Consider the following 17,308-nt stretch of genomic DNA (forward strand, 5'->3'; position numbering starts at 1 on the left):
TTGAGTGACGGGTTAATCTTCTATAATCTTGTAGAGAGACAATAGCGACCTCCGGATCACACAAAAGGGATTCTCGGGAAGAGGGGAGTTCCTCCTGCCCCTCTTTTCTCGTCGTGGCCGGAGGCGAGACAGTTACCGTCACTACCTCTCAAGGTTCCTAGACGGGTATTACAAACGAGGCGTTAGCGACATCCACCAGGTGCTCTTTGCTAATCATTTAATTGGTTTTGAAATTCCTTTTCGTGACTTTTTCTAACAAGATATTGGTGTGTTTGATGTGATACTGCTCCTTTGAACACATATAGACCAAGAAATGAGGGCCGAAATTTCGTTGTAGTATCCCTTTATGGTCAAACGAAGTATGTGATGTGCCGAGAAACTGAGGGAGAGGAGGAGACGAGAGTGCTTGGGGACGTCGGAACGCCCAGCTCTGGTTGGAATGATAAGTGGGAAGACCTAAAGCTAGCTGCCTTTGTGTCCACTGCCCTCGTTGAACGCATTCAAATGCGAACGCCGGCATTCTGCTTTCTAAAGGCCCAACCATGTGGAACGTTTTTCACACTCTTCGTCTGCGTCCGCGTCACCTCGTGTCAGGCGCGGCGCTTTGTGCCGATATCTGTCTCGTCCAGATTTCGGCGTCGGCCCGTGCATTGCATTTTCAAAAAAAAAAAAAACATGCCAACTAAAACGAGTGCTGCCATCTATGATCAGCGCCGCAAACTACTCAGACGAGCCTAGCTCGTCTGTGGAATTGAGGGCTACCGGAAAAACCACTGGACGAGCTGGCTCGTCCATGACATTTTTAGCCAAAAAGCGGCCGACGAGCCCAGCTCATTTAAGGCACTTAAAGGGTTAAGGAAATGCTATTTACAGGCTTAATAAACTACCAGGTGTAAAAGTGGGAGGGGAGAAAGGCTTTATCCTAACTGAAGTGTTGCTCTGATTAATTTTTCAGCCATTTTAGTAGCCATTGAAAATGAATCCTACTCTGAACGGGGCATTATTTCTAAAAAGAAGGTCTCTGCTCTGTTGTAGCCCTATCTGTTCTTATTACAAAAGCTAATAAGTAATTTTCTTCAGTATCAAGGGGGAATCCTCAATCATTTAATCAATCATCAGTGGCTGCTTCTAACCAGTGTTTTGTCTGCTACAGAACCTGCTACAAAAGGTCGAGTGCCGCTTCCATCATTGCTAATGCAGATGAGTGGAGGTAGAATGTATTCTCATTGTAACTATTTGATTGTGCCACACCACCGCTAACCTTACTCCCCTCCCCCCTTTTGCCGACCTCGCAGAACAACGCCAATGCCAAGGCAGTGGACTCGGATGGCCGAACCCCGCTGGCGTACGCCAAGGGCGCCAGCAGCCCTGAGGTCCACGAGTTGCTTCTGCACAGCGGCGGCCCTGACGCGAACCAGCTCTCGACGCTCTCCCGGCGCCGGGGAAGCCTGTCCAAGCGGTCGGACGTCTTCGACAAACTTCCGGCCAGCATCATCTAGCGGGGTGGCGTCGCGAGGCGAAAGACTAGAATCCAAGCCCCGGGTTTAGTCCACTAGGGTCTCGGTCTGGGCCCTGGCCAAAGACTTTTGTTTGAATGGTCTCGAATGTTCCTCTCCCATCGCGTGACTCCCCCCCCCCCCCTCCCCTAGTGTGCACCATCGTCCCTCATCGTCTGCCGTTTCTCTGCTGTGTTGTCTGGTTTTCTTTAGCGTGGTGGTGCCGGTGCCTCGGCGCCGGCATTCATGTCAGTCTGCCGTGCTGATGGTTTTTGTCTGGTACGGGTTCTGTTGGGTGCGTTTGAAGAGCTGCCCAGAAGTGCGTTAGTTCGGATGTGGTGCACTCATCTTAGTAGATGGCTTTATCCCATCACGCTTATTTTTCTTTTAAGCACTGCCTCGCATAATACTTTTTATTGTTTTAGGCCTAGGGCACTGTGGGCCCAGCCTTGCCCTGTCACATCCGCTCACGGACGTAACAAAGCCAACTCGCGACGCCTTAGCATCGCCATATAGCGCCAAACACCGTAGTACATTTGTCTCGTCTGACCGGGTCTGTTTATTTTTTTTGTGTCATGGCTGACAGTTTATTAACATACCGTAAAATGGAAGTTGCCCTTTTTGTTATCTCTTTTTGTTTTGGTTGGTTGTCTGGTTTTGAATTTTGTACTTCCTAATGGCGTGTCTCATCTTTGAGGAGGGCATTGATATTTTCTGTATACAACGTTTGAGATGGATTGAATTGCTGCCTATACTACTGGAAAGCAGCTAATCGGAGCAGGTTGAAAAGATTAGTTCGGTATGATATGCCACCAAGCGAGGCTACCACTGTGAATATTGATTTCTTAAATATTGCTCTAAGTTAATGTCAACGAAAATATAGCAGTGGTAAGAAAAAACTACAACAGGACCAGGGCATTGAATGCAGAGCACATGTTAATTTTTGTTTTGTTGCCTGGACCTATTGCGCACTTAGCCTTGCCTTGACTGGTGTTTGTATGTGAGTGCCAGGAATGAAATGGCAAACTATAAAACAGTCAGTTGGATTTCCAGTGACTGTTTCCACTGATTTCGACGAAGAATGTCCGACGTAGTAGCTTTTGTGGCACTTTTTTTTTCTTGCCAAGTTTCATAAAACAGCACAGCCTACTTACATGCATTGATTAATTTCTCTAACGCTTCTCAAAAAATACTGGCGTGCCCGCCCTCTGTGTTTTGTAAACTTCCGAACTCAATGGAAGGTGCAAGGCTCAAGCAAATTTTAATGCATCCACATCATAATCTTTGCAGGATTGTTTACTATTTTATGATAAGGACGTTGGTGGTATTATCTCATTGAGGTATCTGGAAAGATGCCTGACATTCAATCTGTTCTGGTCAGCTTTTTCTCCAGATGAGATCTTTTACAATCCTTTTCTTGTCCACTCAACAACGTGCAACGTATGGTTGATGCTTTCTGAAATACGTTCTAAAAGGGGTCTTTTTTTTTTCATATTTAGTTTTCGATTATATTTATGGCATCACATTTCTGGGCAGCCCTTTGAGTTGCACCATGCAAGAGCTTGTGTAAGAATAACAAAGACTTGGATCCGAATGTAGGCATGCGAGATCATATTTGATACAAAGTTTCAAGTTGACTTGATGGTAAGCTGTTTTTTTGTGTGAATTGTCCCGTCCAAGTTTTCCGATTTTGGAATTTGTGTGCCAGAAATGCACAAGACTGGTGTTTTTGAAGGCTGATCTGAAGTGAAATTGCATGTTTTCATCGTTGCCTCATCGAGTTTGTGCATAATGACGGTTGTAACTGGGCACCTGTGCACACGGGAATGCTGCTATTTTCGGGGCATTATATTAATGGTACGTTTTCAAATTGTTTTGTTTACGACTGCAGCGATGCTGGTTTGCCAAGAACCTCCACAGTCTGTTCGTATTTTGTGATGGTTACATCCAGCTAAACAAGCATAAGGAATTTTGGAAATTTTGTGACTGGAGAAGACTCGGAAGGATGTGTTCTATTGTGTATGTCATCTTTAAACCTCGTCTGTGGCATTTCTTTGCGGACACCTGCGGTAATGCTGCTGCACAATTCTGGTTATTTTTACACTTTGGTGATAAACCTAGACTAACGAGCTGAGAGGTTATTTTTATTTCTTTGGTATCGCTGAAAAAAAAAAAAAAAAACAAGTTTTGAGCATTTGATTGAATAAGCACCGAAAACGGGGCACATTTGGCAGAGTGACAGCTGCTTTCAAAATAATTTTGAAAGTGTCTGAAATTATTTTAAAGGTAATTCATGAGAATTTTAAGATACATGCATACTTCAATCGTGTTTGATGTTGCGTACCGCTGATGTAATGGCATACTGTTGGGAGCATTATTTTGGTCAAGCTTCTGAAATGCTCCTTTTCAGATTCCTGTATTGGAGTTCAATTTTAGCCCATGGCTACCTTAGCTACAAACTTCACTTTTTTTTGCAGTTAAAGCAGTGTTTCCATCGAGCTGAATTGGCGCATTACTCTTTAAATTTGAAGAATGGTAACAACGAGAACTCGAAGCACTACTGCACTGGCCACAGCATTTCTTGTGTTCTGGAATGTGTTGTCCTTCGTTATGTTTATTAATTCCTATTTTCTTTTAGCTTTGTTTATAGTGCTGCAGCGTTTTGTTTGTTCTCATCATGTTAATATTTGCATCGTTCTGGGGGGATGTCTCGAGACATTTCAAGATGTTCTTCGGTGTACATATTTTAATTTAAGTTTCAAAGCTAATTCGTCTACGTGCAGTCAACTTGGTCGGAATTTCATGCCTATCTTGTAAGGTTTAGTGTTTTCATTTCCTTACTTTTTGCTTTCCGATGGGCTGTTGATATGTACATATGGGAATAAGTTAATTAAAGTGACAGAGCATTGTCGCGTGACGTAAAGTCAATGTGTGTTCAGAGGAGACGATGGGCTACCAATACTTTCAGCCGATTAATTTAATTTTTTTGGGCGAGGTTTTCCAGCGCTTGAGTTGATCTGGATGTACTGGGGGTTTGTAATACCATGATTGGTTCCAAAACATGCTTTGGCTGGTCGGATTATTATGATGGCATATCATTTGGGAAGAACACAGTTTGCATGCTATAACTAATGAAGCCATATAGTAATTTAAGTGTTATTCTTTTGGCTGTGTCGTTAGCTTAAGCAGCAGCTTTAACCTCAACGTCTCTCGAAGCAACTTTTTCCAAGCATTGGACATGGTTACACTAGAGAGTATAATTTACGCGGCGTTTTGGAACAATAATTGGCTGTGGTGTCGTGCTCGCGAGCCCAGGACCCCTCTTGGTCAGTTGAGGAAGACTCCTGACTATTTTCCAACTGTGAACTGTTTTTTTTTTTTTTTTTTTGGCGGGATGTTTTGTGGAAACGATTCTGTCAAGCACTGCTTCAATGCAAGAGGCGGGGCACTAGCTAGTCTGCTTATTAAAATCTTCACCTCAGTTTCAGAGCAGCAATAACTTCGGTTGTACGTTGTTGTTGCAACATTTTCCAATCGACCCAAACAAGGCCTAGCAACATTTTGCCTTTCATGCATCCAGTATCTGATAGCACACAACCCTGAATGTGATGTCCCCCAAGAGCAAAGAAAATAAAAAGCAGCATGCTGCAAAGATTAATCTCCAGGAAAGTGTGTGTGCTTAGGTGATGCAGTGTGTAGCATTTGTACAATATTTGTAAAAAAAAAAATGATGACCTAAGCCGATGTTTGTACTGTCAAGTATTTTTTTTTTTTTTTTTTTTCAGATTGCAAGTAGTTGACAAGGCAAATAAACTGGGTGTACAGACTTGCTCCCACGCTTTTTGAGATTTGTTTCACCAGTAAGTGCAGTGGCATAACGGTCATGCAGGGGGCAGCAATACGAGCTGGCATTCAGGCATTCAGGCCGGAGCACGGACATGCCATGATGGGAGGGTGCACATTAATCTGCTCAATGGATAGCACTACCCCCGTCCCTCTTGTTGCGTAGCAGCAGCATGTTGTGTGGCTTATCACGCCGGAGGCAGCCCACACAGCACTTTCCCCTCTCTGCAGGTGCCTGACATGTCAACTCGTATTGCTGCGGACTGTAGACGTGGGCAACACGAAAGCTGGAACAAGTGTTCACACTCGTTGAACGCAAGTCCAGGAGTGGATTTATGGGTCTGACCGGGTGTGTGTGTGTGGGGGGAGGGGTTTCTGCAGACGGATGAATGGGTGAAGCATTGCCCAGATCTCTTTTGCTGACCTGATAATTGTCATTCTGCCGAATACAAAACGTTTCATTCAAAACAAAAACAGGTGCATGTTGCATTTCTTAAAACCAAAAAGTTGCACTTGAAAGGTTTTTTTTTTTTTTTTGGGGGGGGGGGGGGGGGGGGGGGGGAGGCGGGAGGCGGGAGGCGGCCGATGTAGAGTGTGCTACCCGCAGCGAAGAGAACAGCCGACAAAGAGTGTTGCCACAGCTCCCCCCCAAAAAATAGTAGTAGATTTCAGCTTGAAAAATCAGTAATTTCTAAATTTCGGTAGTCTGTTTTTTCTATGAGCTTGTTTGTGTTCTACGGTCATTGCATCAATTATTGGCACAGCACATGTGAAAAGTGCCACAAAAAACAGAAGGGAGCAGTGAAAAGCGACCCGTACGAAAATGTCAGATTCAGGCCGGAATGAAAAATGCCGGTTCCGCCTAGACCCAAAACTGGGACACCAGTTTGTATCCAGCCTGGAACCGCGCATTTCCAGCCCTAATTTTAAACCCAGGACCACTGGACTCTACAAAAGAATTTCGTGTTATGCCCTTAGCCGCTACAACCGAGAGATCGTCGCGATTTCAGACCCAGGCGGACTGGGTCTGAAATCGCGACGATCTCTCGCTTGTAACGGCTAAGGGCATCGCACAAAAGACTTCTGTACAGTCCAGTGGTGAGCGCAGCGGTAATTATGGCGGCGCACACGGCCGTCCAGGCGACGTCACGTCGCCATTAAACAGTGCACGGAACACACACACAGCACGCACAAGCACAGTATTTAGTGTTAAGTGTGTCGGGAAGTTCCGGCGGGCAAGCGGTATCCGAGTTGTCCAAGTATTGTCACCAAGCACACCAGCGCATCCAGATGCCGAGCCAAAGTGCAATGGGTCGGCAGCTAAAGCCGAGGTTATGTGGGTATCCATTAGTGATGGACCGAATCTGCCGAACTTCAGATTCGGCAAAGTTCGGCAAATGCCGAACTTTGCCGAATCGGCAAAGATTCGGCGAAAATTCGGCAAATGTCTGCGCACGTGCGAGAACGCGACGGAGCCAACAGAGCCTTGGATTGCAAATGGACGCCGTGCAGTCGTGCGGTTACCATCGTGCAGTGTAGTACAACCAGCGGTTACGGCGCGGTGTTGGGTAGGGAACACGGTAGCTGTGAGTTTGTGAGCGAGTGTGGTTCTCTTCAATATTTCCTGCCTCAAGAATAGAAGATCGACCAGTAATTTACGCAGTCCAGTGCGCAAGTGACAAATGGTGCGGCGCATTCTGAAACATTGAGACATTGAATTCTTTTTTCGGCTCAGAAGTGTCGTTTGTGCGAAAACAAAATAATATGGCTTCTTCAGTTACTGTTATTTCGCGATTTTCATGGATCTGCATAAAACTAAACACAGAACTATAATGCTCGACATTGCACATCCGACATTCACTCTCCATATCTTCCGAAACGTTCGTGTGTGTCCTAACACCAGAAACAGCCATTTTAAAGGTTAAAAACGAGACGTTGCGAATACTTGACGCACACTTTCATGCAAAGCTGACGTCAAGTGACTCAAATCGGAAAACATCCATATTTACAATATTATTATTCTCTCATCTGGTGAAGGCTCAGCAACCGTTGCATTTGTTTTCGCGTACAGAACGTCGACTCCCAGAGAAAGCAAGAACGCAGCGTTTATTGCCTTCATTTTAGCAATGTAGACACACATGCAGGTATGCAGGCTTGCGCTGATGATGCCTCAAAACCGAAACTCTCGTAGCGTGATCCGTGACTCCGCCACGCTCGCGTCTACCCACCCTCGTTGTCATGCCACTTCTGTAAGGAGTCACTAAAATTGCCAATAAACACACAAAAACGACACCGACACAATTATCTTGCAGAATATCACCTTATTTAGTAAACATGTTGCATTTAAGTTAAGAAAAAAAGAAATATAAAACCTTTTATTTGCCAGAAAGAAACGAAATATCGACGAGTCTGGTAACAATGTATATTTGCCGAATCTTCAGAAAAGTTCGGCAAAAGTTCGGCTTTGCCGAATCCAAAGATTCGGCACCGAACTTTCGATTCGGCAAAAGTTCGGCCCATCCATCCAGGGCAACCAAGGAGGTTAGAAGTACTAGGAGGGGGCACGTTGCAATATTGGTGAAGCCTAGTCATAAAAAGTTTAAACGATTTTGTGCCCAGCGTGACCGCAGATCTCTCTGGCGATTGGTGCGCGTGACATGTCACGTGTTAGATGGATGGTTGATTGTAGAAGGACTCCTTGCAGGCTTGCGCGCGCTCCGTCCGGTAGGTTTTATCATATCGAAGGCTAGACTGTGGTGTATTCTAGTAGCCGATAGCAAGACGAAGGCTAGCTTCGGTCACGTGATGTGGTCACGTTGGCATGGTAAGTGAGGAGAGTAAGGAGGAAAATGAGAAAGAGGCGAGGCGTCAAGGGAGCATGGCTTGTGGAGGCTACGCGGCCGACGTCATGCCCTCTCCTACCCTTCTATTCTCCATGAGGGCAACGAACGATGGGCGCGTCAGTATCCGTGCGCCCGCAGCGCGAACGTCGCCGCCGGCCGGCAGTCCGACGGGAGCGGAGAAGAACCGCCGACTGCAAGAGACAATGAAGGAAGGGCGCGCGTCGTCACCAGGGTTGCCAGGTTAGACTATAGATAGCCAAATTGGGCTAGTTTTATTTGCAGTTGGCGGGAAAAAATGGTAGTTGGCTATTTGGCTAGTATTGGGCTATTTCTGACCTGTGCATTGGGCAATTTCTGACCTGTGCTGGAACCAAAATGCCTGAAAGCACTTGGGTCTATAGGTTCGAATGTATTTTTTAGAGTAAGTTACGTGAACATTTGGCGCTTCAGTCCCTTAACCCTGATAAGTTTGCGACAGCAAACAAATTCGTCTTCTTTTTGCGCGCCTTGGGTGCAATTGTTTACCTCCGAATTTTGTCCGAATGCAAGCATGTGCTGTTATTCCTCCATCTCAACAAGTGACGGCGCGATTCCTTGCTGCCTTAACAGCACCTGTTCTGCGCATTCTTTAGGTTGTCTGTCGATTGGCGTGCACCTATAAACGCTTTGCAGCAGCTGTGCATGGACGCCGCCATAGGTGACCTCCAGTTTTTGTTTCCTCTTACTCCGTTTATTTCACTTCATCATTACCATAGCAGGCCACGTTATTGCCATATTAGATTCAACTGTGTCCTTTTCTAAAGCACCGGCCTTTGTAGAGGATTGTCAACTACCGTTTCAGTTGCTAGGCATCTCGGTAAGACAAGAGAAGGTCAGCAATGGCGGCTGTAATTTGGCGCGTGTGTAAAGCGTCTATAGGGAGCATTCACTGGCGGCCATATCTGTGTGCGTGGCTGCTGAGCGCGTGCTGACGGCGAGCTTCCGCAGTCCTTTTGGAGCGTGCATTTAGCACCATCAAGGTTGCCGGTCTTAGCAGGCTATTAATCTGAGCTCGTTCTGGGCATGCGCTCTAAACATCGCACTCAAATATGGCGTCCAGTGAATACCTCCTATAGGAAGTATTCACTGGTGGCCATAGCTGTGTGCTCGACTGCTGAGCGCGTGATGATGGCGAGCTTCCACAGTTCTTTTGTAACGTGCATTCCGCACCATCAAGGTTGCCGGTCTTAGCACCCTATTATTGTGGGCTCGTTCATATGTATGATCTCTATGGCTCGTTCTGAGCATGCGCTCTATACAGCACCCACAAATATGGCACCCAGTGAATACCTCTTATACTTTGAGCTCAATTCTGCATAGTTCTCCCGTAACGTCACCCTGGTCACCATGCCCCGATAGTAAGCGTCCCAATACACTGGAATCTGGAAGGTATGATCTCATACGCTTGCGAGCGCTTCAGGAAGTTCGCCGAACGTGCAAGGGACGCTATTTCTTGGGCATTTGATGGATAAAAATGTATTATGTGTCTTTTCTGCTCAAAATAAACGTTTCAAATGATAAGTTTTTTTTGGACTATTTTTCTGGATCAACATTTGGCTATTTTTGGGCTATATCTCGTAGACGTTTGGCGGTTTGGAGTTCAAACACCTGGGAACCCTGGTCGTCACCAAACACGGTGCACGGAACACACACACAGCACGCACCAGCACAGTATCTAGTGTTGGAGTGCATCGGGAAGTTCCGGCGGGCAAGCGGTATCCGAGTTGTCCAAGTATTGTCACCAAGCACACCAGCGCCAAGCGCATCCAGATGCCGAGCCAAAGTGCAATGGGTCGGCAGCTTCACATTAAATAAAGATTCAAAGCCGAGGTCAGTGGGTATCCATCCAGGGCAACGATGGGCGCGTCAGTGGGGAATTATAGTAGACCGTTTCCGCAGCCCGCTAAGCACCCGGATAGCGATCCGTAATCCGCCACAAGACCTTGAGCTATGCAGAGAAGGCTGGCGGCGCGCATGCGCAGCTGCGGAGTTTTCTTAAGGGATACCGTAGCGGAGGAGGAAAGCGGTCTACTACAATCCCCTAGTATCCGTGCGCCCGCAGCGCGAACGTCGCAGCCGGTCGAGCGCCGACCGACCGTGCGACGAGCGCGAAGAACAGAACTAAAGATACAATAGTAAGGGTGCAGGCAAGCTGTTGGATGTTAACCATGTTGAATATACCTGAGACTGGGGTAGAAAAGAACATAAAAAATTACACCGTCTTCCCGAGGGGAACTATGGGGTGATGCGGAGCATCGCGGATCGTTATTAACGGTGTTAACTTGCGTGTTATTACGTTGTTAACTTGCGTTGGTTACCACACATCGCGTGAACGTTGTTGGAAACTCCGCGATGCTCCGCATCACCCCATGCTTCCCCTCGGGAAGATGGTGTAATTTTCTAACGTGCATCACGCAGTAGTGATCACACGAACGCGTGCCGGTACGAAACTCATCCAGATCGAAACGGGCGGGGGCGGCGGGGACTCGAACCCAGGAGGTTCCCAGCGCAAGCTTTCGCTCCAAGCTAAGAGCTGAGACGCGTTATCCCACTCTGCCACTTCCTCCCCTTGAACGCGCGCAGCGCGCTACCGCTGCTTATATTCACAGGAGACTAGAGGAGGAGAGTTGCGCATGCGCGCGCGGTGTGAGTAGAAGCGAACGCACGCGAAGTGCACGCAGCTGGTAGAGAGAGAGAGCGGAGAGAGTAACGCGCAGCTGTTGGAGAGAGGGAAGGAGGAGAGTTGCGGATGCGTAGTGTGAGTGCGGCTGCGGACTACGACGCCGCGGGACATAGACCCGAGCAAGAGATGCTCCGCATCTAAAAGTCGAAGAAACAGAACGGGACAGGACGACGTCTCAAACTCAGCTACCAGGTTTGTTTAGTCCTCCTCCTTATACACCAACTCATGTTTACAAACAAACCGGAGCGCCCGGAGCGCCCCTAGTGGACGCCACCGGCGCCGCGCATGCGCGATGGGGGTGTGGGCAAGAAGCTCGCCGTCGCCCATAAACAAACCATTGAAATGCGATGTTGTCGGCCTCGGTGTGAGTCCCCGCGCTCTTTTTCGCGTTGGAATTGTTGATTCTACGTCCTCTTAACGATGTCTGACTACTTGAGCGGCGTCAGCGAAATTAACGAGGCTCGTTACACCGCAAAACTTCGCGTGAATAATCTGACATGTGGCGATTCATTCCGCGTGGACGCCGCAGAATGTACGCTAAAGCCTGATTCACATGATGAGATTTCGCTCGCAATTTTCAGTAGCGACGTCGCTTGGACTGCAAAAGCGTGAACCGTAGCTGAGATGGTCGACGTCGATACTAAAAATCGCAAACAGAATCTAACCAAGTGAATCAGGCATAACAAGTCGGTGATGGCCACTGGTAACAATGATCAACATCTCCTTGTATCTACTGTTTACGTCGAGCCTGCTTACCAACCTTCAAACTTAAGTTTTTGAGGCCTGCACTTACTTCTTATCGCAAGTATCGGGCCCACGTTTGGTCTACGGGCCGGTGTCCTCTAAAAGAGCAGACGACAAGCAGAAACGTTTGAAAGAGCAGACGACAGTTCGAACGATCGGGCGACCGTTTGAACTTGAAGACGGACTGAACGTAGACCGCAGGTGGTATGTACAACTTGACGGTTTTCCGGCGTTCATTTTGGAACAAAACAAATAAATCTGATGGCCAGAAGTATCCGTGAATTCAACCGAAAATGCTTCCCGCCCAAGCAATCGTGGTCTGACGGCGTCTGGTTTTCCCTTTTCACGGCACATATCCACGTTCTCGGACAAACCGAGCGCATGAAAACTGACCTTCAAACCTTTCTCGGCCCTTTGGTACAGCGCCAGCCGCAGCATTTCGACAATAAGGCAAGTTTTTGTCTGGTTCCGTTCAAAACAGCGCAGGAATACACGTCTCAGATGGGCACTTCCGCCCACAGCTCCGGACCGGAAGTGCGTCCGACGCGCCACCACCGCGCCGTGACGTAACAGAGATGAGTTCGTGTATTCGCGACTCCAGCAAAACGGACGCCACCAAGCGGGAAAACCGGGAACCAGACGGACCAGGTCGCTCCTCGCCCCTCCGCGTCTCTGGTGGCTTTCGCGGAGACGTGTTGTCGGCGCGGTGGCGAACAATGTAATTTGATGAAGGTCCGAATATTTCTTAAGTTTGCCCGAGCGATCATTAGTGCGGTGAAGCCTCAGTAGATTGTCTTCTATCAGGTGTTTGAAAGCCCGTTTACTCCACAGCACACGGTCGCGTGCTTTCGATTTCTTGAATGAGGAGGAATCACGGAAAAACGTTTTGATTTCTTGTGTGTCTCGAATCCCATTCAAAGTGACAAATACTTTGTAACTGTTAAGTGATTTCCTTGTAAGCATGTAGAACAGTGGACTGAGGACGACAGACGAGGCATTTCACTGGAGGGAACATCAGTGTTGCAGTCAAGTGAATGGGAAGGTTCGATAGCTGCTTTTCTTGGGTTTGGTTGTGTTCGGTTAGCTTCAAGTTTGAGCCACCCACGCCGTTCGGTGCGTTGGCTATTCATCTTGGCTGCTTTTCGCCGAAAAAGCCTCTGGACCGCACTGAAGGAGTTGGGCTGATTACTTGATTCAGGAAAACCTGCTTGCTGCAAATAATGAATGAGGGAAATTATCTGTTTTCAAAAGGTGGGGGACGAGTCTCGCAACGTTAGAAGCCGTCGCGGCATTTTTTGATCTATCGCGCCTCCAATATTTATATTATACCCCCGTCGAAGCCAGCAGCAATATACGTTTAGATTGGTCAGGTTGATCGGCCACAAAAAAATTCTCGTTTTCTCCGTTCAGGAGTCGAAGCAGAGTTCAATGCAGAGAGGTTCCGCGTGAACCTCCGATGAAGACTTTCTTCAGTTTGTCTCCGTGCTGCCGGCTATAGAACCATTTGGCTAAGTATAAGTAGTATCTCTGTCTGTCAAATATGCTTTTATTCAGCAGTTCAACTAATAGCTAGTCAACTAAGCTCATATTTCAACCCGAAGAATATACTAATATCGCTTTAGTGGGACCCCCCCCCATAGTACGTAATATAATACATAACCCGCCCGTCAAAATGACTTCTCGATTGCTACTAAAACCTGAACGAAATACGAGTATCAGCTGCTTAGTGGGACGCCGGCGGATTAACGTGGTCCTTGGCTCAAGAAGCGCTTGCTTAATTTTCGTAAAGTTCCTGCAGACCGAGCAGACGACTGGAGCTGTTTCTTAAACGCGGATACGCACACAAGCTCGATTTCGCGGACAGGTAAGTCGCATTGTCGAAGTATGCGGGAGCTGAAAATTACTCTCGGTGCAACAATTCTGTAGTCATCGCCGCTTTCCTTAGATGATCACAACTGATTAGAGCCTATTAACGTCTCTCCGGAGCCCATAGTTTCGGTTTTAAACGAAATCTCCGAAACGAAAGTTTGACATGAAAATAAGAAAAACACTGGGAAAACAAAGCTATGCTTTGCAAGTTTATGTGCACCGGCTACACTTAACCGTCTGAGTTGAAATACCTATAAAATTGGGTATTAAACAAAAGAAAATCTGTTAAATTGAGTCCGCCACCTGTTCAGGCGGCCCGGCCGAGCCGACGCGACCTGGACTCAGCCGCCATGTTCGTTTGGTGGTGGCGCCCCCTATAGGTCGCTGGAGTCGCGAATATAGTCCACAAACAGCCCACCACCAACCACAAAGGGGCAACTCTAACCAGTTCAACCGCCAAACCCTCCAGACAGTCACTACCAACACAAAGGGATAACCTCTAAACAGTCCATACGCCAAACCCGGTAATTCAATAGTAGCGCTATGGACGGCCTTCATGCCGATTCACAAAGATAACTCAGCAATCTCCCCCAAAATATAATAAAAGGACTATTACCTATTCCAAAGTAACAAAAATTCACGCACACATATACAGAAAAAAAGTTTTTTTTTCCACTTAAAATGTTTCTCTTTCCTCCTCGACGAAAGGATGACACGCACTTAACCTAAAACGGTGCAAAGATGAACAGCATTTCCCCTCTATTCCCCGAAAAAGAAAAGAAAAAAAAAATAATTATAATTATATTTTTAAAAAAACTTTTGGAATTTTTACCGAACTGTAGCGACGCCTGGCTTATGCAATTACCTAAAGACTTTATTCACACCGTCTCCCTTACTAGCCTTTTTGTATCATTCCTCTCCTTGTGAATGATTTCTGTCTCCGACCAAATAGCAGTGCAGTTGTTACATTCGTTGACATGTTTTGCGATTTCTGAGTTCGGTGCATTGTTCTTCATGTTTCTTTTGTGTTCACTTAATCTGTCGTTGATGCATCGTGATGTTTGTCCTACATACTTAAACCCGCATTCCAGTGGTATCTCATACACCACACCATTCTCACAATCTACCGATTTTTCTCGATGGTTCTTTTTGCAATCGTTCGCACATGTCTTGAATGGCGTCAATCTACTGAGTTTAAAATCTGAGCTGAAGACCGTGTCTACTCCGAACTTTTTCGCACATGCCTTCAAGTTGTTCAAAATTTCATGAAAATAGGGGATCACGGCAAATCCAGTCTTTTTACCCTGTTCCTTTTCTCTCCTTCCTTTGATAACTATTTCTAACTGCCGTTTGATAAAACTGTCTTTATACCCTACACTGATCAACCTTTTGCATTGTCTTTTAACCGAATCCGTGATGAAACGAACACACGATCTGTCTATCGCGTTTCTGACCAACGACTTTACAACCCCAGCTTTTACGGTCTTGGAATGACAGCTAATGACAGCTCTCAACTTTCCTTGTAGGAAAGTTGAGAGGGAACATTTGTGCAATCCTGATTGAACGCGACTTTAAGAATGTAGCAAAAAGTATCACGAGTGCTACAAAATCGACATTTAGTATCAAGTTCTTTCTCAAGGACCATAAACCTGAAATGCCTCTTCGTGCGGTCATCAACGAGAACGGAACTTGGCAGAAAGTAGTTTCAAAGTTTCTCCAGCGAGGGTTGATGTATGCATGCCTAGATAATTCATTGTCTCTAAAAAATTCAAATGAACTGATTAACATATTGGAAAAATTTCATGGACAGCAATGTTCTGTTTTGTCTATGGATATTAAGGGCCTTTATTACTCGCTAGAAAAGACTCGGTTGATACAGTGAGTGAAAGAGGCATTGGAGTTGAATCTCGTAAAGTTCCAAGCAGGTTCAGGCATATCGGTAGAGAGTTTCCTAACGATCCTTGAGGTTTATCTGAAGTCGACGGTAATCGAATACGAAGGAAGGAAGTATGTTCAGAAAGACGGTGTTTGTATAGGTTCGTCGGTCGCACCAATTTTGGCGGAAGTGTCCTTTAATCGAGTAGTGCATAACAGACTACAGGAGAAGTCCTCGGGTATGGCGTTAGTAAGAAGATATGTGGACGACATCATAATTTGCACGGTAACAAATGATCTAACGGGCAGTCTGGAACGTGAGATAAGGTCAGCGGCTCCGGAATTGAAGTTTACCACGGGAAAACCAGAAAGAGGGGTCCTAGAGTTCCTAGACTTACGTATACATGTAAATGAAGGAGTATGTTGGGAATACGGAAAAGAAAATTCTAAACCGGTGTTGCCGAGGATTAGTTGTCATTCCAAGACCGTAAAAGCTGGGGTTGTAAAGTCGTTGGTCAGAAACGCGCTACACAGATCGTGTGTTCATTTCATCACGGATTCGGTTAAAAGACAATGCAAAAGGTTGATCAGTGTAGGGTATAAAGACAGTTTAATCAAACGGCAGTTAGAAATAGCTATCAAAGGAAGGAGAGAAAAGGAGCAGGGTAAAAAGACTGGATTTGCCGTGATCCCCTATTTTCATGAAATTTCGCACAACTTGAAGGCATGTGCGAAAAAGTTCGGAGTAGACACGGTCTTCAGCTCAGATTTTAAACTCAGTAGATTGACGCCATTCCAGACAGGTGCGAACAATTGCAAAAAGAACCATCGAGAAAAATCGGTAGATTGTGAGAATGGTGTGGTGTATGAGATACCGCTGGAATGCGGGTTTAAGTATGTAGGGCAAACATCACGATGCATCAACGACAGATTAAGTGAACACAAAAGAAACGTGAAGAACAATGCACCGAACTCAGAAATCGCAAAACATGTCAATGAATGTAACAACTGCACTGCTATTTGGTCGGAGTCAGAAATCATTCACAAGGAGAGGAATGATACAAAAAGGCTAGTAAGGGAGACGGTGCGAATAAAGTCTTTTGGTAATTGCATAAGCCAGGCGTCGCTACAGTTCGGTAAAAATTCCAAAAGTTTTTTAAAAATATAATTATAATTATTTTTTTTTATTTTCTTTTTCGGGGAATAGAGGGGAATGCTGTACTGTTCATCTTTGCACCGTTTTAGGTTAAGTGCGTGTCATCCTTTCGTCGAGGAGGAAAGAAAAACATTTTAAGTGGAAAAAAAAAAATTTTTTTTTCTGTATATGTGTGCGTGAATTTTTGTTACTTTGGAATAGGTAATGGTCCTTTTGTTATATTTTGGGGGAGATTGCTGAGTTATCTTATAATTATAATGCAATTGAATGCAAAGGGGCTCACCAGTCACTTAGCTGTGTTTGGAGATTTGTGTTTGTCCTTTGTCCCTCTTGTTCCCCTTCTCCAGGGATTATTTTCATCATGAGTTATCTTTGTGAATCGGCATGAAGGCCGTCCATAGCGCTACTTTGGAATTACCGGGTTTGGCGTATGGACTGTTTAGAGGTTGTCCCTTTGTGTTGGTAGTGACTGTCTGGAGGGTTTGGCGGTTGAACTGGTTAGAGTTGCCCCTTTGTGGTCGGTGGTCGGCTGTTTGTGGACCATAGACCGTTCCATTAGGGTCATAGCAGTGGGGGTAAACGAGAAAAAAATGCACTCCCCTCTCACCTCGCATCTCATCCGCTCCGCCGAGTGGGCTGTAGCTAGCGTCCGGCTGGCGTGCAAACTCTGTTTAAAATCGCGTCATTTCGGAACTTTCAGGAGTGACGTTGCGATTCTGAACCGTGCGGACGTGTTTTATCGGCGCTCCGTCGAGAAGAA

General features: G+C 46.2%; 1 protein-coding gene across 6 annotated transcripts in view; it reads left to right on the top strand.

The window, feature by feature from the left end:
* Positions 1-5,332, top strand: part of LOC8042115 (arf-GAP with GTPase, ANK repeat and PH domain-containing protein 1) — a 203,932-nt gene extending 198,600 nt beyond the window's left edge. For all 6 annotated transcript variants that reach the window (XM_040210033.2, XM_040500775.1, XM_040210032.3 and 3 more), the window contains one exon: positions 1,296-5,332. In XM_040210033.2, the coding sequence (XP_040065967.1) occupies positions 1,296-1,499 (204 nt within the window). In that variant the 3' untranslated portion in view covers positions 1,500-5,332. The remainder of the gene's footprint in view (positions 1-1,295) is intronic.
* The last annotated feature ends 11,976 nt before the right edge of the window (positions 5,333-17,308 follow it).

This window comes from Ixodes scapularis, unplaced genomic scaffold (genome assembly GCF_016920785.2).
Source record: "Ixodes scapularis isolate PalLabHiFi unplaced genomic scaffold, ASM1692078v2 PGA_scaffold0__279_contigs__length_252992795, whole genome shotgun sequence".
Classification (NCBI taxonomy): domain Eukaryota; kingdom Metazoa; phylum Arthropoda; class Arachnida; order Ixodida; family Ixodidae; genus Ixodes; species Ixodes scapularis.